Raw genomic sequence first — 21,692 nt, 5'->3', positions numbered from 1 at the left:
GCGACATGGTCCTGTTCCATCTTGCCCGCCGGCACAAAATGTCTGAGAATTTACCAACGAAGCGAGTTTTTCGTGACTTTTGGCGCAAGTTTCTGATGAGACAGCCATTAATTTGAGACTATTGATGTCTCCCGAGTCGGTGAATTCCGTTTCGCCAAATCCAACTATCGTTCCCGGGCGATTTTCGATGTCTTCGTAAAACTCCCAAAGGCAAACCGGCACAAAAAGTGCGTTTGAGATCGGATGTTCGAGAAAAAGTAACGCAATGTCGTTCTTTCCGGGACCTTGATGATACGGATGTTTCACGAAAAGCCAAATTTTAACAGCTAAAAATATTTTTTTTTTTTAAACTTTTTCAAAAACTAACAAAAAATTAAGAAAAACTCACTTTCATTGCTAAAAATTACTAACTCGATGTCCTTAATTGCAGCAGGAAATCCATTCGGTTCTAAACAATGAGATGCTGTGATAGCTACCGACTTATCAATTAAGGTTGCGCTGCAAACATGATCTCCTTTGACGTACATTGAAGCTACCCATGGCCAATTTAGTTTGATTGCACGTTCGCCTCCGATGCTGAACTCGACGATATTTTGCTCGAAATGCCCGCATTTTCCTTCGCTGATGCCGATATTGAAAATTCTGTTGTATTCGGCGACGACATCGATTTCTGCTTTGAAAGTTTTGAATGCTGTTACGATTTTGTATTGTCCTGAAGGTTGTTCATCTGAAAAATTTATTTAAAATATTAATTAAAAATTTTAAAAAAAATATTAAAATTAATAAATATTAATTTAATTAAATTAATTAAATTAATTAAATTAATTTAATTTAAAAAAAAATTAAAAAATATTAAAATTTATTTTATTTTTCAATAATTAATTTTTTACTAAAATATTTTTAAAAAATTAAAATAATTTTAAAATATTTATTTAAAAATATAATTTATTTTTATTTTATTTTTAATTGAAAAAAAAAATAATTAAAATTAATTTTTTTTTTTATTAAATATTTTTAAAAAATTAAATTAAATATTTAAAAATTAAAAAAAATATTAAATATTTAAAAATTAAAAAATTAAAAAAATAATTTTTATTTTATTTTTCAATTTTTTTTTAAATAAAACTATTTTTAAAAAATTAAAATAATTTTAAAATATTTAATTAAAAATTTAAAAAAAAATATTTTTATTTTATTTATCAATAATTGAAAAAAAAAATAATTAAAATTAATTAAAAAAAAAAATATTTTTTTTATTAAAATATTTTTAAAAAATTAAATTAATTTAATTAAATTTAATATAATAATTTTATTTAAATAATTAAAAAAAAAATAATTAAAATTTTTAAAAAAAAATATTTTTTTATTAAAATATATTTAAAAAATTAAAATAATTAAATTTAAAAAATATAAAAAAAATTTTGAAAATTTATAACTTTTTAAAATAAAAATAATTGAAAAATAAATAAAAATATTTACTAAATCCATACCTACCCTCATCAAGCTCACAGATTTTTTTACGACTAAAATAAATTTCGCTCAACTGCAACGCTTCATCCTCGAAATAAACGACATACGAAACTCGTCTTCCATTAAGTACTTTTCTCACAATTTCACTCGCATTTCCCTTCAACGTAATATTGACAGAATCCTCCTTAAGACTCACATTTTCCGGCACAAAAAACACCAAAGTGACATTGAACTCGTAAATTTGTATTTTTGGCACGGCAATATCCAATAATCCAACATCTTTGGAGAATTCTTTGCCATATTGGAAAATTTCGGGGCACGGAGACCGAATTGATTGCCCAAAAATTGAAGGAAAAAAGGCAAAAATCAAGAAGATTAGCGCCATTTTGGTTTTGTACTTTCGAAAAAAAATACGGGAAAAAACGCGAAATTAATACGCGTGCTGATCGTTTGACTTTGAACACTCAACTGAATCTTGGTTGTGTTGGTTTCTCATATTAAAAAAAAAAAATACATCGAGAGAATTTTTGCCGATGTAAATAAATAAACAAAGGATCGTTGAGGAGAAAATTTTTCGAAAAAAAATTAAAAAAATTTTTTAATTATTTTTTAATTAATTTTTGTCACTTTTTGACTTTCAAAAAAAAAATTTTAAAATTAATTCAAGAATATTTTCTTCTTGTTATGAAAGTTTAATCAGGTTTCAACACTCATCGTGTAATATAATTGTTTTTATTATCGTACTATTGACACTCGAATGCATTTAACTTGTTTACGTTTTCAAGACAGGTTTTCTACGAGGCGAGGTTTGACCGGTAAAACACATGTAAATTTTATGAATGGAACTCTTATCGTCGAGTTTTGATGACGCATCAAGAGGTGAGTAATTTTTTTAATGGTTTTATTTTTTTTTTATTTTTCAAGATTTTTTTTGCAGTTTCGCGCGTGCTTGATGTTCTATAGAGTGATGGATGTACTTTGCCTGTAGCTGTTGGTAATGTTGTGGTTATTAAAATATCTCGGTTTATTCAGTGGTTACGGTAACAAGTGTTATGGCTATAAAAAAAAGAATTAATTTTAAACAAAAAATTTAAATTCTTACCTGATTTTTTTTGGAGAGGAAAATTGATTTTTCGTTAATTTTAAATTTAATTTTAATTTCCTAAAATTCAAACATGTGAGAAAGGGCTTAATAAAGGGCACTTCCAGCTATATAAAATTTATCAAATTTAGGTTGAAAATTAATTTTGGATGAAAAAAAAAATTTCAGCCAAAATCCTCTTATTATGAGGGCTCACATACCTATTTTTCAAAATTTTTTCAACTTTTGTAGATCACGGTTCTCCAGCTCAAATTGAAGGTTTTAATGTTAGAAACAACTTTTGTTTTGGACTTTTTCTAAATTTTGCGTTTCCGATGTACAGGAGCCATTTAAAGATGTTAGCAAAAAAATTGATCAAAAAAAATTTCAGTCAAAATCCTCTTATTATGAGGGCTCATGTAGAGATTTTTAAAAATTGAGTTATATTACCGTTCTCCGTCTCAAATTGAAGGTTTTGTCTTTAGAAACAACTTTTGTTTTGGACTTTTTCCAAATTTTGCGTTTCCGATGTACAGGAGCCATTTAAAGATGTTAGCAAAAAAATTTAAGTCAAAATCCTCTTATTATGAGGGCTCATGTACCGATTTTTAAAAATTGAGTTATATTACCGTTCTCCGTCTCAAATTGAAGGTTTTGTCTTTAGAAACAACTTTTGTTTTGGACTTTTTCCAAATTTTGCGTTTCCGATGTACAGGAGCCTTTTAAAGATGTTAGCAAAAAAAATTTCAGCCAAAATCCTCTTATTATGAGGGCTCATGTAGAGATTTTTAAAAATTGAGTTATATTACCGTTCTCCGTCTCAAATTGAAGGTTTTGTCTTTAGAAACAACTTTTGTTTTGGACTTTTTCCAAATTTTGCGTTTTCGATGTACAGGAGCCTTTTAAAGATGTTAGCAAAAAAAATTGATCAAAAAAATTTTCAGCCAAAATCCTCTTATTATGAGGGCTCATGTACCGATTTTTCAAAATTAAGCTAGATCACGGTTCTCCGTCTCAAATTGAAGGTTTTGTCTTTAGAAACAACTTTTGTTTTGGACTTTTTCCAAATTTTGCGTTTCCGATGTACAGGAGCCTTTTAAAGATGTTAGCAAAAAAAATTTCAGCCAAAATCCTCTTATTATGAGGGCTCATGTACCGATTTTTAAAAATTGAGTTATATTACCGTTCTCCGTCTCAAATTGAAGGTTTTGTCTTTAGAAACAACTTTTGTTTTGGACTTTTTCCAAATTTTGCGTTTCCGATGTACAGGAGCCTTTTAAAGATGTTAGCAAAAAAAATTGATGAAAAAAAATTTCAGCCAAAATCCTCTTATTATGAGGGCTCATGTAGAGATTTTTAAAAATTGAGTTATATTACCGTTCTCCGTCTCAAATTGAAGGTTTTGTCTTTAGAAACAACTTTTGTTTTGGACTTTTTCCAAATTTTGCGTTTCCGATGTACAGGAGCCATTTAAAGATGTTAGCAAAAAAAATTGATGGAAAAAAAATCCTCTTATTATGAGGGCTCATGTACCGATTTTTAAAAATTGAGTTATATTACCGTTCTCCGTCTCAAATTGAAGGTTTTGTCTTTAGAAACAACTTTTGTTTTGGACTTTTTCCAAATTTTGCATTTCCGATGTACAGGAGCCTTTTAAAGATGTTAGCAAAAAAAATTTCAGCCAAAATCCTCTTATTATGAGGGCTCATGTACCGATTTTTAAAAATTGAGTTATATCACGGTTCTCCGTCTCAAATTGAAGGTTTTGTCTTTAGAAACAACTTTTGTTTTGGACTTTTTCCAAATTTTGCGTTTCCGATGTACAGGAGCCTTTTAAAGATGTTAGCAAAAAAAATTGATCAAAAAAAATTTAAGTCAAAATCCTCTTATTATGAGGGCTCATGTACCGATTTTTAAAAATTGAGTTATATTACCGTTCTCCGTCTCAAATTGAAGGTTTTGTCTTTAGAAACAACTTTTGTTTTGGACTTTTTCCAAATTTTGCGTTTCCGATGTACAGGAGCCTTTTAAAGATGTTAGCAAAAAAATTGATCAAAAAAAATTTCAGCCAAAATCCTCTTATTATGAGGGCTCATGTACCGATTTTTAAAAATTGAGTTATATTACCGTTCTCCGTCTCAAATTGAAGGTTTTGTCTTTAGAAACAACTTTTGTTTTGGACTTTTTCCAAATTTTGCGTTTCCGATGTACAGGAGCCTTTTAAAGATGTTAGCAAAAAAATTGATCAAAAAAATTTAAGTCAAAATCCTCTTATTATGAGGGCTCATGTAGAGATTTTTAAAAATTGAGTTATATTACCGTTCTCCGTCTCAAATTGAAGGTTTTGTCTTTAGAAACAACTTTTGTTTTGGACTTTTTCCAAATTTTGCGTTTCCGATGTACAGGAGCCTTTTAAAGATGTTAGCAAAAAAATTGATCAAAAAAAATTTAAGTCAAAATCCTCTTATTATGAGGGCTCATGTAGAGATTTTTAAAAATTGAGTTATATTACCGTTCTCCGTCTCAAATTGAAGGTTTTGTCTTTAGAAACAACTTTTGTTTTGGACTTTTTCCAAATTTTGCGTTTCCGATGTACAGGAGCCATTTAAAGATGTTAGCAAAAAAAATTGATGAAAAAAAATTTAAGCCAAAATCCTCTTATTATGAGGGCTCATGTACCGATTTTTCAAAATTAAGCTAGATCACGGTTCTCCGTCTCAAATTGAAGGTTTTGTCTTTAGAAACAACTTTTGTTTTGGACTTTTTCCAAATTTTGCGTTTCCGATGTACAGGAGCCTTTTAAAGATGTTAGCAAAAAAATTGATCAAAAAAAATTTAAGTCAAAATCCTCTTATTATGAGGGCTCATGTAGAGATTTTTAAAAATTGAGTTATATTACCGTTCTCCGTCTCAAATTGAAGGTTTTGTCTTTAGAAACAACTTTTGTTTTGGACTTTTTCCAAATTTTGCGTTTCCGATGTACAGGAGCCTTTTAAAGATGTTAGCAAAAAAATTGATGAAAAAAAATTTAAATCAAAATCCTCTTATTATGAGGGCTCACATACCCATTTTTGAAAATTTTTTCAACTTTTGTAGATCACCGTTCTCCGTCTCAAATTGAAGGTTTTGTCTTTAGAAACAACTTTTGTTTTGGACTTTTTCCAAATTTTGCGTTTCCGATGTACAGGAGCCTTTTAAAGATGTTAGCAAAAAAATTGATGAAAAAAAATTTAAGCCAAAATCCTCTTATTATGAGGGCTCACATACCCATTTTTAAAAATTGAGTTATATTAACGATCTCCGTCTCAAATTGAAGGTTTTGTCTTTAGAAACAACTTTTGTTTTGGACTTTTTCCAAATTTTGCGTTTCCGATGTACAGGAGCCTTTTAAAGATGTTAGCAAAAAAAATTGATGAAAAAAAAATTAAGTCAAAATCCTCTTATTATGAGGGCTCACATACCCATTTTTGAAAATTTTTTCAACTTTTGTAGATCACGGTTCTCCGTCTCAAATTGAAGGTTTTGTCTTTAGAAACAACTTTTGTTTTGGACTTTTTCCAAATTTTGCGTTTCCGATGTACAGGAGCCTTTTAAAGATGTTAGCAAAAAAATTGATGAAAAAAAATTTAAATCAAAATCCTCTTATTATGAGGGCTCACATACCCATTTTTGAAAATTTTTTCAACTTTTGTAGATCACGGTTCTCCGTCTCAAATTGAAGGTTTTGTCTTTAGAAACAACTTTTGTTTTGGACTTTTTCCAAATTTTGCGTTTCCGATGTACAGGAGCCTTTTAAAGATGTTAGCAAAAAAATTGATGAAAAAAAATTTAAATCAAAATCCTCTTATTATGAGGGCTCACATACCCATTTTTGAAAATTTTTTCAACTTTTGTAGATCACGGTTCTCCGTCTCAAATTGAAGGTTTTGTCTTTAGAAACAACTTTTGTTTTGGACTTTTTCCAAATTTTGCGTTTCCGATGTACAGGAGCCTTTTAAAGATGTTATCAAAAAAAATTGATGAAAAAAAATTTAAGTCAAAATCCTCTTATTATGAGGGCTCACATACCCATTTTTGAAAATTGAGTTAGATCACCGTTCTCCGTCTCAAATTGAAGGTTTTGTCTTTAGAAACAACTTTTGTTTTGGACTTTTTCCAAATTTTGCGTTTCCGATGTACAGGAGCCTTTTAAAGATGTTAGCAAAAAAAATTGATGAAAAAAAATTTAAGTCAAAATCCTCTTATTATGAGGGCTCATGTACCGATTTTTAAAAATTGAGTTATATTACCGTTCTCCGTCTCAAATTGAAGGTTTTGTCTTTAGAAACAACTTTTGTTTTGGACTTTTTCCAAATTTTGCGTTTCCGATGTACAGGAGCCTTTTAAAGATGTTAGCAAAAAAAATTGATCAAAAAAAATTTAAGCCAAAATCCTCTTATTATGAGGGCTCATGTACCGATTTTTAAAAATTGAGTTATATTACCGTTCTCCGTCTCAAATTGAAGGTTTTGTCTTTAGAAACAACTTTTGTTTTGGACTTTTTCCAAATTTTGCGTTTCCGATGTACAGGAGCCTTTTAAAGATGTTAGCAAAAAAAATTGATGAAAAAAAATTTAAGTCAAAATCCTCTTATTATGAGGGCTCATGTACCGATTTTTAAAAATTGAGTTATATTACCGTTCTCCGTCTCAAATTGAAGGTTTTGTCTTTAGAAACAACTTTTGTTTTGGACTTTTTCCAAATTTTGCGTTTCCGATGTACAGGAGCCTTTTAAAGATGTTAGCAAAAAAAATTGATGAAAAAAAATTTAAGTCAAAATCCTCTTATTATGAGGGCTCACATACCCATTTTTGAAAATTTTTTCAACTTTTGTAGATCACGGTTCTCCGTCTCAAATTGAAGGTTTTGTCTTTAGAAACAACTTTTGTTTTGGACTTTTTCCAAATTTTGCGTTTCCGATGTACAGGAGCCTTTTAAAGATGTTAGCAAAAAAAATTGATGAAAAAAAATTTAAGCCAAAATCCTCTTATTATGAGGGCTCATGTACCGATTTTTAAAAATTGAGTTATATTACCGTTCTCCGTCTCAAATTGAAGGTTTTGTCTTTAGAAACAACTTTTGTTTTGGACTTTTTCCAAATTTTGCGTTTCCGATGTACAGGAGCCTTTTAAAGATGTTAGCAAAAAAAATTGATCAAAAAAAAGGGCTCATGTACCGATTTTTAAAAATTGAAGTTCAAAATCCTCTTATTATGAGGGCTCAAAGATGTAGCAAAAAAAATTTCAAGATTTTTATTAAAATTTTTAAAAATTTTGTTATATTACCGTTCTCCGTCTCAAATTGAAGGTTTTGTCTTTAGAAACAACTTTTGTTTTGGACTTTTTCTAAATTTTGCGTTTCCGATGTACAGGAGCCATTTAAAGATGTTAGCAAAAAAATTGATGAAAAAAAATTTAAGTCAAAATCCTCTTATTATGAGGGCTCATGTACCCATTTTTGAAAATTGAGTTAGATCACCCTCCGTCTCAAATACCGTTCTCCGTCTCAAATTGAAGGTTTTGTCTTTAGAAACAACTTTTGTTTTGGACTTTTTCCAAATTTTGCGTTTCCGATGTACAGGAGCCTTTTAAAGATGTTAGCAAAAAAATTGATGAAAAAAAATTTAAGCCAAAATCCTCTTATTATGAGGGCTCATGTACCGATTTTTAAAAATTGAGTTAGATCACCGTTCTCCGTCTCAAATTGAAGGTTTTGTCTTTAGAAACAACTTTTGTTTTGGACTTTTTCCAAATTTTGCGTTTCCGATGTACAGGAGCCTTTTAAAGATGTTAGCAAAAAAATTGATGAAAAAAAATTTAAGTCAAAATCCTCTTGTTATGAGGGCTCATGTACCGATTTTTAAAAATTGAGTTATATTACCGTTCTCCGTCTCAAATTGAAGGTTTTGTCTTTAGAAACAACTTTTGTTTTGGACTTTTTCCAAATTTTGCGTTTCCGATGTACAGGAGCCTTTTAAAGATGTTAGCAAAAAAAATTGATGAAAAAAAATTTAAGTCAAAATCCTCTTATTATGAGGGCTCATGTAGAGATTTTTAAAAATTGAGTTATATTACCGTTCTCCGTCTCAAATTGAAGGTTTTGTCTTTAGAAACAACTTTTGTTTTGGACTTTTTCCAAATTTTGCGTTTCCGATGTACAGGAGCCTTTTAAAGATGTTAGCAAAAAAAATTTAAGTCAAAATCCTCTTATTATGAGGGCTCACATACCGATTTTTAAAAATTGAGTTAGATCACCGTTCTCCGTCTCAAATTGAAGGTTTTGTCTTTAGAAACAACTTTTGTTTTGGACTTTTTCCAAATTTTGCGTTTCCGATGTACAGGAGCCTTTTAAAGATGTTAGCAAAAAAATTGATGAAAAAAAATTTCAGCCAAAATCCTCTTATTATGAGGGCTCACATGCCGATTTTTAAAAATTGAGTTATTTTGTACCGTTCTCCGTCTCAAATTGAAGGTTTTGTCTTTAGAAACAACTTTTGTTTTGGACTTTTTCCAAATTTTGCGTTTCCGATGTACAGGAGCCTTTTAAAGATGTTAGCAAAAAAATTGATCAAAAAAAATTTAAGTCAAAATCCTCTTATTATGAGGGCTCACATACCGATTTTTCAAAATTTTTTCAACTTTTGTAGATCACCGTTCTCCGTCTCAAATTGAAGGTTTTGTCTTTAGAAACAACTTTTGTTTTGGACTTTTTCCAAATTTTGCGTTTCCGATGTACAGGAGCCTTTTAAAGATGTTAGCAAAAAAATTGATGAAAAAAAATTTAAGTCAAAATCCTCTTATTATGAGGGCTCATGTACCCATTTTTGAAAACTTTTGTAGATCACCGTTCTCCGTCTCAAATTGAAGGTTTTGTCTTTAGAAACAACTTTTGTTTTGGACTTTTTCCAAATTTTGCGTTTCCGATGTACAGGAGCCTCTTAAAGATGTTAGCAAAAAAAATTTAAGTCAAAATCCTCTTGTTATGAGGGCTCATGTACCGATTTTTAAAAATTGAGTTAGATCACCGTTCTCCGTCTCAAATTGAAGGTTTTGTCTTTAGAAACAACTTTTGTTTTGGACTTTTTCCAAATTTTGCGTTTCCGATGTACAGGAGCCTTTTAAAGATGTTAGCAAAAAAATTGATGAAAAAAAATTTAAGTCAAAATCCTCTTATTATGAGGGCTCATGTACCGATTTTTAAAAATTGAGTTATATTACCGTTCTCCGTCTCAAATTGAAGGTTTTGTCTTTAGAAACAACTTTTGTTTTGGACTTTTTCCAAATTTTGCGTTTCCGATGTACAGGAGCCTTTTAAAGATGTTAGCAAAAAAATTGATGAAAAAAAATTTAAGTCAAAATCCTCTTATTATGAGGGCTCACATACCGATTTTTAAAAATTGAGTTATATTCACCGTTCTCCGTCTCAAATTGAAGGTTTTGTCTTTAGAAACAACTTTTGTTTTGGACTTTTTCCAAATTTTGCGTTTTCGATGTACAGGAGCCTTTTAAAGATGTTAGCAAAAAAAATTGATGAAAAAAAATTTAAGTCAAAATCCTCTTATTATGAGGGCTCATGTACCGATTTTTAAAAATTGAGTTATATTACCGTTCTCCGTCTCAAATTGAAGGTTTTGTCTTTAGAAACAACTTTTGTTTTGGACTTTTTCCAAATTTTGCGTTTCCGATGTACAGGAGCCTTTTAAAGATGTTAGCAAAAAAAATTGATGAAAAAAAATTTAAGTCAAAATCCTCTTATTATGAGGGCTCATGTACCGATTTTTAAAAATTGAGTTATATTACCGTTCTCCGTCTCAAATTGAAGGTTTTGTCTTTAGAAACAACTTTTGTTTTGGACTTTTTCCAAATTTTGCGTTTTCGATGTACAGGAGCCTTTTAAAGATGTTAGCAAAAAAAATTTAAGTCAAAATCCTCTTATTATGAGGGCTCATGTACCGATTTTTAAAAATTGAGTTATATTACCGTTCTCCGTCTCAAATTGAAGGTTTTGTCTTTAGAAACAACTTTTGTTTTGGACTTTTTCCAAATTTTGCGTTTTCGATGTACAGGAGCCTTTTAAAGATGTTAGCAAAAAAAATTGATGAAAAAAAATTTAAGCCAAAATCCTCTTATTATGAGGGCTCATGTACCGATTTTTCAAAATTAAGCTAGATCACGGTTCTCCGTCTCAAATTGAAGGTTTTGTCTTTAGAAACAACTTTTGTTTTGGACTTTTTCCAAATTTTGCGTTTCCGATGTACAGGAGCCTTTTAAAGATGTTAGCAAAAAAAAATTGATGAAAAAAAATTTCAGCCAAAATCCTCTTATTATGAGGGCTCATGTACCCATTTTTAAAAATTGAGTTATATTACCGTTCTCCGTCTCAAATTGAAGGTTTTGTCTTTAGAAACAACTTTTGTTTTGGACTTTTTCCAAATTTTGCGTTTTCGATGTACAGGAGCCTTTTAAAGATGTTAGCAAAAAAAAATTTCAGCCAAAATCCTCTTATTATGAGGGCTCATGTACCGATTTTTAAAAATTGAGTTATATTACCGTTCTCCGTCTCAAATTGAAGGTTTTGTCTTTAGAAACAACTTTTGTTTTGGACTTTTTCCAAATTTTGCGTTTCCGATGTACAGGAGCCTTTTAAAGATGTTAGCAAAAAAAATTTCAGCCAAAATCCTCTTATTATGAGGGCTCATGTACCGATTTTTAAAAATTGAGTTATATTACCGTTCTCCGTCTCAAATTGAAGGTTTTGTCTTTAGAAACAACTTTTGTTTTGGACTTTTTCCAAATTTTGCGTTTCCGATGTACAGGAGCCTTTTAAAGATTTTAGCAAAAAAAATTTTAGCCAAAATCCTCTTATTATGAGGGCTCATGTAGAGATTTTTAAAAATTGAGTTATATTACCGTTCTCCGTCTCAAATTGAAGGTTTTGTCTTTAGAAACAACTTTTGTTTTGGACTTTTTCCAAATTTTGCGTTTCCGATGTACAGGAGCCTTTTAAAGATGTTAGCAAAAAAAAAAAAAAATTTCAGCCAAAATCCTCTTATTATGAGGGCTCATGTACCGATTTTTAAAAATTGAGTTATATTACCGTTCTCCGTCTCAAATTGAAGGTTTTGTCTTTAGAAACAACTTTTGTTTTGGACTTTTTCCAAATTTTGCGTTTTCGATGTACAGGAGCCTTTTAAAGATGTTAGCAAAAAAAATTGATCAAAAAAAATTTAAGTCAAAATCCTCTTATTATGAGGGCTCATGTAGAGATTTTTAAAAATTGAGTTATATTACCGTTCTCCGTCTCAAATTGAAGGTTTTGTCTTTAGAAACAACTTTTGTTTTGGACTTTTTCCAAATTTTGCGTTTTCGATGTACAGGAGCCTTTTAAAGATGTTAGCAAAAAAAATTTCAGCCAAAATCCTCTTATTATGAGGGCTCATGTACCGATTTTTAAAAATTGAGTTATATTACCGTTCTCCGTCTCAAATTGAAGGTTTTGTCTTTAGAAACAACTTTTGTTTTGGACTTTTTCCAAATTTTGCGTTTCCGATGTACAGGAGCCTTTTAAAGATGTTAGCAAAAAAAATTTCAGCCAAAATCCTCTTATTATGAGGGCTCATGTACCGATTTTTAAAAATTGAGTTATATTACCGTTCTCCGTCTCAAATTGAAGGTTTTGTCTTTAGAAACAACTTTTGTTTTGGACTTTTTCCAAATTTTGCGTTTTCGATGTACAGGAGCCTTTTAAAGATGTTAGCAAAAAAAATTGATGAAAAAAAATTTAAGTCAAAATCCTCTTATTATGAGGGCTCATGTACCGATTTTTGAAAATTGAGTTAGATCACCGTTCTCCGTCTCAAATTGAAGGTTTTGTCTTTAGAAACAACTTTTGTTTTGGACTTTTTCTAAATTTTGCGTTTCCGATGTACAGGAGCTTTTTAAAGATGTTAGCAAAAAAATTTCAGCCAAAATCCTCTTATTATGAGGGCTCATGTACCCATTTTTGAAAATTGAGTTATATTACCGTTCTCCGTCTCAAATTGAAGGTTTTGTCTTTAGAAACAACTTTTGTTTTGGACTTTTTCCAAATTTTGCGTTTTCGATGTACAGGAGCCTTTTAAAGATGTTAGCAAAAAAAATTTCAGCCAAAATCCTCTTATTATGAGGGCTCATGTACCGATTTTTAAAAATTGAGTTATATTACCGTTCTCCGTCTCAAATTGAAGGTTTTGTCTTTAGAAACAACTTTTGTTTTGGACTTTTTCCAAATTTTGCGTTTTCGATGTACAGGAGCCTTTTAAAGATGTTAGCAAAAAAAATTGATCAAAAAAAATTTAAGTCAAAATCCTCTTATTATGAGGGCTCATGTACAGATTTTTGAAAATTGAGTTATATTACCGTTCTCCGTCTCAAATTGAAGGTTTTGTCTTTAGAAACAACTTTTGTTTTGGACTTTTTCCAAATTTTGCGTTTCCGATGTACAGGAGCCTTTTAAAGATGTTAGCAAAAAAAATTGATCAAAAAAAATTCAACCAAAATCCTCTTATTATGAGGGCTCATGTACCCATTTTTGAAAATTGAGTTAGATTACCGTTCTCCGTCTCAAATTGAAGGTTTTGTCTTTAGAAACAACTTTTGTTTTGGACTTTTTCCAAATTTTGCGTTTTCGATGTACAGGAGCCTTTTAAAGATGTTAGCAAAAAAAATTGATCAAAAAAAATTTAAGCCAAAATCCTCTTATTATGAGGGCTCATGTACCGATTTTTAAAAATTGAGTTATATTACCGTTCTCCGTCTCAAATTGAAGGTTTTGTCTTTAGAAACAACTTTTGTTTTGGACTTTTTCCAAATTTTGCGTTTCCGATGTACAGGAGCCTTTTAAAGATGTTAGCAAAAAAAATTGATGAAAAAAAATTTAAGCCAAAATCCTCTTATTATGAGGGCTCACATACCCATTTTTCAAAATTGAGTTATATTACCGTTCTCCGTCTCAAATTGAAGGTTTTGTCTTTAGAAACAACTTTTGTTTTGGACTTTTTCCAAATTTTGCGTTTCCGATGTACAGGAGCCTTTTAAAGATGTTAGCAAAAAAAATTGATGAAAAAAAATTTAAGTCAAAATCCTCTTATTATGAGGGCTCATGTACCGATTTTTAAAAATTGAGTTATATTACCGTTCTCCGTCTCAAATTGAAGGTTTTGTCTTTAGAAACAACTTTTGTTTTGGACTTTTTCCAAATTTTGCGTTTTCGATGTACAGGAGCCTTTTAAAGATGTTAGCAAAAAAAATTGATGAAAAAAAATTTAAGCCAAAATCCTCTTATTATGAGGGCTCATGTACCCATTTTTAAAAATTGAGTTATATTACCGTTCTCCGTCTCAAATTGAAGGTTTTGTCTTTAGAAACAACTTTTGTTTTGGACTTTTTCCAAATTTTGCGTTTCCGATGTACAGGAGCCTTTTAAAGATGTTAGCAAAAAAAATTGATCAGCTAAAATCCTCTTATTATGAGGGCTCATGTAGAGATTTTTAAAAATTGAGTTATATTACCGTTCTCCGTCTCAAATTGAAGGTTTTTTCTTTAGAAACAACTTTTGTTTTGGACTTTTTCCAAATTTTGCGTTTTCGATGTACAGGAGCCTTTTAAAGATGTTAGCAAAAAAAATTGATGAAAAAAAATTTAAGTCAAAATCCTCTTATTATGAGGGCTCATGTACCGATTTTTAAAAATTGAGTTATATTACTGTTCTCCGTCTCAAATTGAAGGTTTTGTCTTTAGAAACAACTTTTGCTTTGGACTTTTTCCAAATTTTGCGTTTTCGATGTACAGGAGCCTTTTAAAGATGTTAGCAAAAAAAATTGATGAAAAAAAATTTAAGCCAAAATCCTCTTATTATGAGGGCTCATGTAGAGATTTTTAAAAATTGAGTTATATTACCGTTCTCCGTCTCAAATTGAAGGTTTTGTCTTTAGAAACAACTTTTGTTTTGGACTTTTTCCAAATTTTGCGTTTCCGATGTACAGGAGCCTTTTAAAGATGTTAGCAAAAAAAATTGATCAAAAAAAATTTAAGCCAAAATCCTCTTATTATGAGGGCTCATGTAGAGATTTTTAAAAATTGAGTTATATTACCGTTCTCCGTCTCAAATTGAAGGTTTTGTCTTTAGAAACAACTTTTGTTTTGGACTTTTTCCAAATTTTGCGTTTTCGATGTACAGGAGCCTTTTAAAGATGTTAGCAAAAAAAATTGATGAAAAAAAATTTAAGCCAAAATCCTCTTATTATGAGGGCTCAGGTAGAGATTTTTAAAAATTGAGTTATATTACCGTTCTCCGTCTCAAATTGAAGGTTTTGTCTTTAGAAACAACTTTTGCTTTGGACTTTTTCCAAATTTTGCGTTTTCGATGTACAGGAGCCTTTTAAAGATGTTAGCAAAAAAAATTGATGAAAAAAAATTTCAGCCAAAATCCTCTTATTATGAGGGCTCATGTACCGATTTTTAAAAATTGAGTTATATTACCGTTCTCCGTCTCAAATTGAAGGTTTTGTCTTTAGAAACAACTTTTGTTTTGGACTTTTTCCAAATTTTGCGTTTTCGATGTACAGGAGCCTTTTAAAGATGTTAGCAAAAAAAATTGATGAAAAAAAATTTCAGCCAAAATCCTCTTATTATGAGGGCTCATGTAGAGATTTTTAAAAATTGAGTTATATTACCGTTCTCCGTCTCAAATTGAAGGTTTTGTCTTTAGAAACAACTTTTGCTTTGGACTTTTTCCAAATTTTGCGTTTCCGATGTACAGGAGCCTTTTAAAGATGTTAGCAAAAAAAATTTCAGCCAAAATCCTCTTATTATGAGGGCTCATGTACCGATTTTTAAAAATTGAGTTATATTACCGTTCTCCGTCTCAAATAGAAGGTTTTAATGTTAGAAACAACTTTTGTTTTGGACTTTTTCCAAATTTTGCGTTTCCGATGTACAGGAGCCTTTTAAAGATGTTAGCAAAAAAAAATTGATGAAAAAAAATTTAAGTCAAAATCCTCTTATTATGAGGGCTTACATACCGATTTTTCAAAATTTTTTCAACTTTTGTAGATCACGGGTCTCCGTCTCAAATTGAAGGTTTTGTCTTTAGAAACAACTTTTGTTTTGGACTTTTTCCAAATTTTGCGTTTTCGATGTACAGGAGCCTTTTAAAGATGTTAGCAAAAAAAATTGATGAAAAAAAATTTAAGCCAAAATCCTCTTATTATGAGGGCTCACATACCCATTTTTCAAAATTGAGTTATATTACCGTTCTCCGTCTCAAATTGAAGGTTTTGTCTTTAGAAACAACTTTTGTTTTGGACTTTTTCCAAATTTTGCGTTTTCGATGTACAGGAGCCTTTTAAAGATGTTAGCAAAAAAAATTGATGAAAAAAAATTTAAGTCAAAATCCTCTTATTATGAGGGCTCAGGTAGAGATTTTTAAAAATTGAGTTATATTACCGTTCTCCGTCTCAAATTGAAGGTTTTGTCTTTAGAAACAACTTTTGTTTTGGACTTTTTCCAAATTTTGCGTTTCCGATGTACAGGAGCCTTTTAAAGATGTTAGCAAAAAAAATTGATGAAAAAAAATTTAAGTCAAAATCCTCTTATTATGAGGGCTCATGTACCCATTTTTAAAAATTGAGTTATATTACCGTTCTCCGTCTCAAATTGAAGGTTTTGTCTTTAGAAACAACTTTTGTTTTGGACTTTTTCCAAATTTTGCGTTTTCGATGTACAGGAGCCTTTTAAAGATGTTAGCAAAAAAAATTGATGAAAAAAAATTTAAGTCAAACCGATTACCTATTTTTCAAAATTTTTTCAACTTTTGTAGATCACGGTTCTCCAGTCTCAAATTGAAGGTTTTGTCTTTAGAAACAACTTTTGTTTTGGACTTTTTCCAAATTTTGCGTTTCCGATGTACAGGAGCCATTTAAAGATGTTAGCAAAAAAAAATTGATTAAAAAAAAATCCTCTTATTATGAGGGCTCATGTACCCATTTTTAAAAATTGAGTTATATTACCGTTCTCCGACTCAAATTGAAGGTTTTGTCTTTAGAAACAACTTTTGTTTTGGACTTTTTCCAAATTTTGCGTTTTCGATGTACAGGAGCCTTTTAAAGATGTTAGCAAAAAAAATTGATGAAAAAAAATTTCAGCCAAAATCCTCTTATTATGAGGGCTCATGTACCGATTTTTAAAAATTGAGTTATATTACCGTTCTCCGTCTCAAATTGAAGGTTTTGTCTTTAGAAACAACTTTTGTTTTGGACTTTTTCCAAATTTTGCGTTTCCGATGTACAGGAGCCTTTTAAAGATGTTAGCAAAAAAAATTTCAGCCAAAATCCTCTTATTATGAGGGCTCATGTACCGATTTTTAAAAATTGAGTTATATTACCGTTCTCCGTCTCAAATTGAAGGTTTTGTCTTTAGAAACAACTTTTGTTTTGGACTTTTTCCAAATTTTGCGTTTCCGATGTACAGGAGCCTTTTAAAGATGTTAGCAAAAAAAAAAATTGATAAAAAAAAAATTTCAGCAAAAATCCTCTTATTATGAGGGCTCACATACCGATTTTTCAAAATTTTTTCAACTTTTGTAGATCACGGTTCTCCGTCTCAAATTGAAGGTTTTGTCTTTAGAAACAACTTTTGTTTTGGACTTTTTCCAAATTTTGCGTTTTCGATGTACAGGAGCCTTTTAAAGATGTTAGCAAAAAAAATTGATCAAAAAAAATTTCAGCCAAAATCCTCTTATTATGAGGGCTCATGTACCGATTTTTAAAAATTGAGTTATATTACCGTTCTCCGTCTCAAATTGAAGGTTTTGTCTTTAGAAACAACTTTTGTTTTGGACTTTTTCCAAATTTTGCGTTTTCGATGTACAGGAGCCTTTTAAAGATGTTAGCAAAAAAAATTGATGAAAAAAAATTTCAGCCAAAATCCTCTTATTATGAGGGCTCATGTACCCATTTTTGTAAATTTTTTCAACTTTTGTAGATCACCGTTCTCCGTCTCAAATTGAAGGTTTTGTCTTTAGAAACAACTTTTGTTTTGGACTTTTTCCAAATTTTGCGTTTTCGATGTACAGGAGCCTTTTAAAGATGTTAGCAAAAAAAATTGATGAAAAAAAATTTCAGCCAAAATCCTCTTATTATGAGGGCTCATGTACCCATTTTTGAAAATTGAGCTATATTACCGTTCTCCGTCTCAAATTGAAGGTTTTGTCTTTAGAAACAACTTTTGTTTTGGACTTTTTCCAAATTTTGCGTTTTCGATGTACAGGAGCCTTTTAAAGATGTTAGCAAAAAAAATTGATGAAAAAAAATTTCAGCCAAAATCCTCTTATTATGAGGGCTCATGTACCCATTTTTGAAAATTGAGCTATATTACCGTTCTCCGTCTCAAATTGAAGGTTTTGTCTTTAGAAACAACTTTTGTTTTGGACTTTTTCCAAATTTTGCGTTTTCGATGTACAGGAGCCTTTTAAAGATGTTAGCAAAAAAAATTGATGAAAAAAAATTTCAGCCAAAATCCTCTTATTATGAGGGCTCATGTACCGATTTTTAAAAATTGAGTTATATTACCGTTCTCCGTCTCAAATTGAAGGTTTTGTCTTTAGAAACAACTTTTGTTTTGGACTTTTTCCAAATTTTGCGTTTTCGATGTACAGGAGCCTTTTAAAGATGTTAGCAAAAAAAATTGATGAAAAAAAATTTCAGCCAAAATCCTCTTATTATGAGGGCTCATGTACCGATTTTTAAAAATTGAGTTATATTACCGTTCTCCGTCTCAAATTGAAGGTTTTGTCTTTAGAAACAACTTTTGTTTTGGACTTTTTCCAAATTTTGCGTTTTCGATGTACAGGAGCCTTTTAAAGATGTTAGCAAAAAAAATTGATCAGCCAAAATCCTCTTATTATGAGGGCTCATGTACCCATTTTTGAAAATTGAGTTATATTACCGTTCTCCGTCTCAAATTGAAGGTTTTGTCTTTAGAAACAACTTTTGTTTTGGACTTTTTCCAAATTTTGCGTTTTCGATGTACAGGAGCCTTTTAAAGATGTTAGCAAAAAAAATTGATGAAAAAAAATTTCAACCAAAATCCTCTTATTATGAGGGCTCATGTACCCATTTTTGAAAATTGAGTTATATTACCGTTCTCCGTCTCAAATTGAAGGTTTTGTCTTTAGAAACAACTTTTGTTTTGGACTTTTTCCAAATTTTGCGTTTCCGATGTACAGGAGCCTTTTAAAGATGTTAGCAAAAAAAATTTCAGCCAAAATCCTCTTATTATGAGGGCTCATGTACCGATTTTTAAAAATTGAGTTATATTACCGTTCTCCGTCTCAAATTGAAGGTTTTGTCTTTAGAAACAACTTTTGTTTTGGACTTTTTCCAAATTTTGCGTTTCCGATGTACAGGAGCCTTTTAAAGATGTTAGCAAAAAAAATTTCAGCCAAAATCCTCTTATTATGAGGGCTCATGTACCGATTTTTAAAAATTGAGTTATATTACCGTTCTCCGTCTCAAATTGAAGGTTTTGTCTTTAGAAACAACTTTTGTTTTGGACTTTTTCCAAATTTTGCGTTTCCGATGTACAGGAGCCTTTTAAAGATGTTAGCAAAAAAAATTGATGAAAAAAAATTTAAGTCAAAATCCTCTTATTATGAGGGCTCATGTACCGATTTTTAAAAATTGAGTTATATTACCGTTCTCCGTCTCAAATTGAAGGTTTTGTCTTTAGAAACAACTTTTGTTTTGGACTTTTTCCAAATTTTGCGTTTCCGATGTACAGGAGCCTTTTAAAGATGTTAGCAAAAAAAAAATTAAGTCAAAATCCTCTTATTATGAGGGCTCATGTACCCATTTTTGAAAATTGAGCTATATTACCGTTCTCCGTCTCAAATTGAAGGTTTTGTCTTTAGAAACAACTTTTGTTTTGGACTTTTTCCAAATTTTGCGTTTCCGATGTACAGGAGCCTTTTAAAGATGTTAGCAAAAAAAATTTCAGCCAAAATCCTCTTATTATGAGGGCTCATGTACCGATTTTTAAAAATTGAGTTATATTACCGTTCTCCGTCTCAAATTGAAGGTTTTGTCTTTAGAAACAACTTTTGTTTTGGACTTTTTCCAAATTTTGCGTTTCCGATGTACAGGAGCCTTTTAAAGATGTTAGCAAAAAAAATTTCAGCCAAAATCCTCTTATTATGAGGGCTCATGTACCGATTTTTAAAAATTGAGTTATATTACCGTTCTCCGTCTCAAATTGAAGGTTTTGTCTTTAGAAACAACTTTTGTTTTGGACTTTTTCCAAATTTTGCGTTTCCGATGTACAGGAGCCTTTTAAAGATGTTAGCAAAAAAAATTGATGAAAAAAAATTTAAGCCAAAATCCTCTTATTATGAGGGCTCATGTACCGATTTTTAAAAATTGAGTTATATTACCGTTCTCCGTCTCAAATTGAAGGTTTTGTCTTTAGAAACAACTTTTGTTTTGGACTTTTTCCAAATTTTGCGTTTCCGATGTACAGGAGCCTTTTAAAGATGTTAGCAAAAAAAATTGATGAAAAAAAATTTAAGCCAAAATCCTCTTATTATGAGGGCTCATGTACCGATTTTTAAAAATTGAGTTATATTACCGTTCTCCGTCTCAAATTGAAGGTTTTGTCTTTAGAAACAACTTTTGTTTTGGACTTTTTCCAAATTTTGCGTTTTCGATGTACAGGAGCCTTTTAAAGATGTTAGCAAAAAAAATTTCAGTCAAAATCCTCTTATTATGAGGGCTCATGTACCGATTTTTAAAAATTGAGTTATATTACCGTTCTCCGTCTCAAATTGAAGGTTTTGTCTTTAGAAACAACTTTTGTTTTGGACTTTTTCCAAATTTTGCGTTTCCGATGTACAGGAGCCTTTTAAAGATGTTAGCAAAAAAAATTGATAAAAAAAAATTTCAGCCAAAATCCTCTTATTATGAGGGCTCATGTACATTTTTAAAAATTGAGTTAATCCTCTTCTCAAATTAAGGTTTTGAGGGCTCCAAATACCGATGTACAGGAGCCTTTAAAAAATTGAGTTATATTACCGTTCTCCGTCTCAAATTGAAGGTTTTGTCTTTAGAAACAACTTTTGTTTTGGACTTTTTCCAAATTTTGCGTTTCCGATGTACAGGAGCCTTTTAAAGATGTTAGCAAAAAAAATTTCAGCCAAAATCCTCTTATTATGAGGGCTCATGTACCGATTTTTAAAAATTGAGTTATATTACCGTTCTCCGTCTCAAATTGAAGGTTTTGTCTTTAGAAACAACTTTTGTTTTGGACTTTTTCCAAATTTTGCGTTTCCGATGTACAGGAGCCTTTTAAAGATGTTAGCAAAAAAAATTGATGAAAAAAAATTTAAGTCAAAATCCTCTTATTATGAGGGCTCACATACCGATTTTTAAAAATTTTTTCAACTTTTGTAGATCACGGTTCTCCGTCTCAAATTGAAGGTTTTGTCTTTAGAAACAACTTTTGTTTTGGACTTTTTCCAAATTTTGCGTTTCCGATGTACAGGAGCCTTTTAAAGATGTTAGCAAAAAAAATTGATGAAAAAAAATTTAAGTCAAAATCCTCTTATTATGAGGGCTCACATACCAATTTTTAAAAATTTTTTCAACTTTTGTAGATCACGGTTCTCCGTCTCAAATTGAAGGTTTTGTCTTTAGAAACAACTTTTGTTTTGGACTTTTTCCAAATTTTGCGTTTCCGATGTACAGGAGCCTTTTAAAGATGTTAGCAAAAAAATTGATGAAAAAAAATTTAAGCCAAAATCCTCTTATTATGAGGGCTCACATACCCATTTTTCAAAATTGAGTTATATTACCGTTCTCCGTCTCAAATTGAAGGTTTTGTCTTTAGAAACAACTTTTGTTTTGGACTTTTTCCAAATTTTGCGTTTCCGATGTACAGGAGCCTTTTAAAGATGTTAGCAAAAAAAATTTAAGCCAAAATCCTCTTATTATGAGGGCTCACATACCGATTTTTAAAAATTGAGTTATATTACCGTTCTCCGTCTCAAATTGAAGGTTTTGTCTTTAGAAACA

General features: G+C 30.5%; 1 protein-coding gene across 1 annotated transcript in view; it reads right to left on the bottom strand.

Annotated features, from left to right (window-relative positions):
- Window positions 1–1,865, bottom strand: part of LOC134829128 (testisin-like) — a 2,633-nt gene extending 768 nt beyond the window's left edge. The window contains exons 1-3 of the mRNA XM_063842124.1: window positions 1,495–1,865; window positions 389–727; window positions 6–326 (exon numbers count right to left, since the gene is read on the bottom strand). Of these exons, the coding sequence (XP_063698194.1) occupies window positions 6–326; window positions 389–727; window positions 1,495–1,855 (1,021 nt within the window). The 5' untranslated portion in view covers window positions 1,856–1,865. The remainder of the gene's footprint in view (window positions 1–5; window positions 327–388; window positions 728–1,494) is intronic.
- Window positions 1,866–21,692: the final 19,827 nt, after the last annotated feature.

The sequence above is a fragment of the Culicoides brevitarsis genome, chromosome 2, assembly GCF_036172545.1.
Source record: "Culicoides brevitarsis isolate CSIRO-B50_1 chromosome 2, AGI_CSIRO_Cbre_v1, whole genome shotgun sequence".
In the NCBI taxonomy this organism is placed as follows: domain Eukaryota; kingdom Metazoa; phylum Arthropoda; class Insecta; order Diptera; family Ceratopogonidae; genus Culicoides; species Culicoides brevitarsis.
Note: the sequence above shows the minus strand (reverse complement) of the source record. Positions and strands in the feature narration are given on the sequence as shown.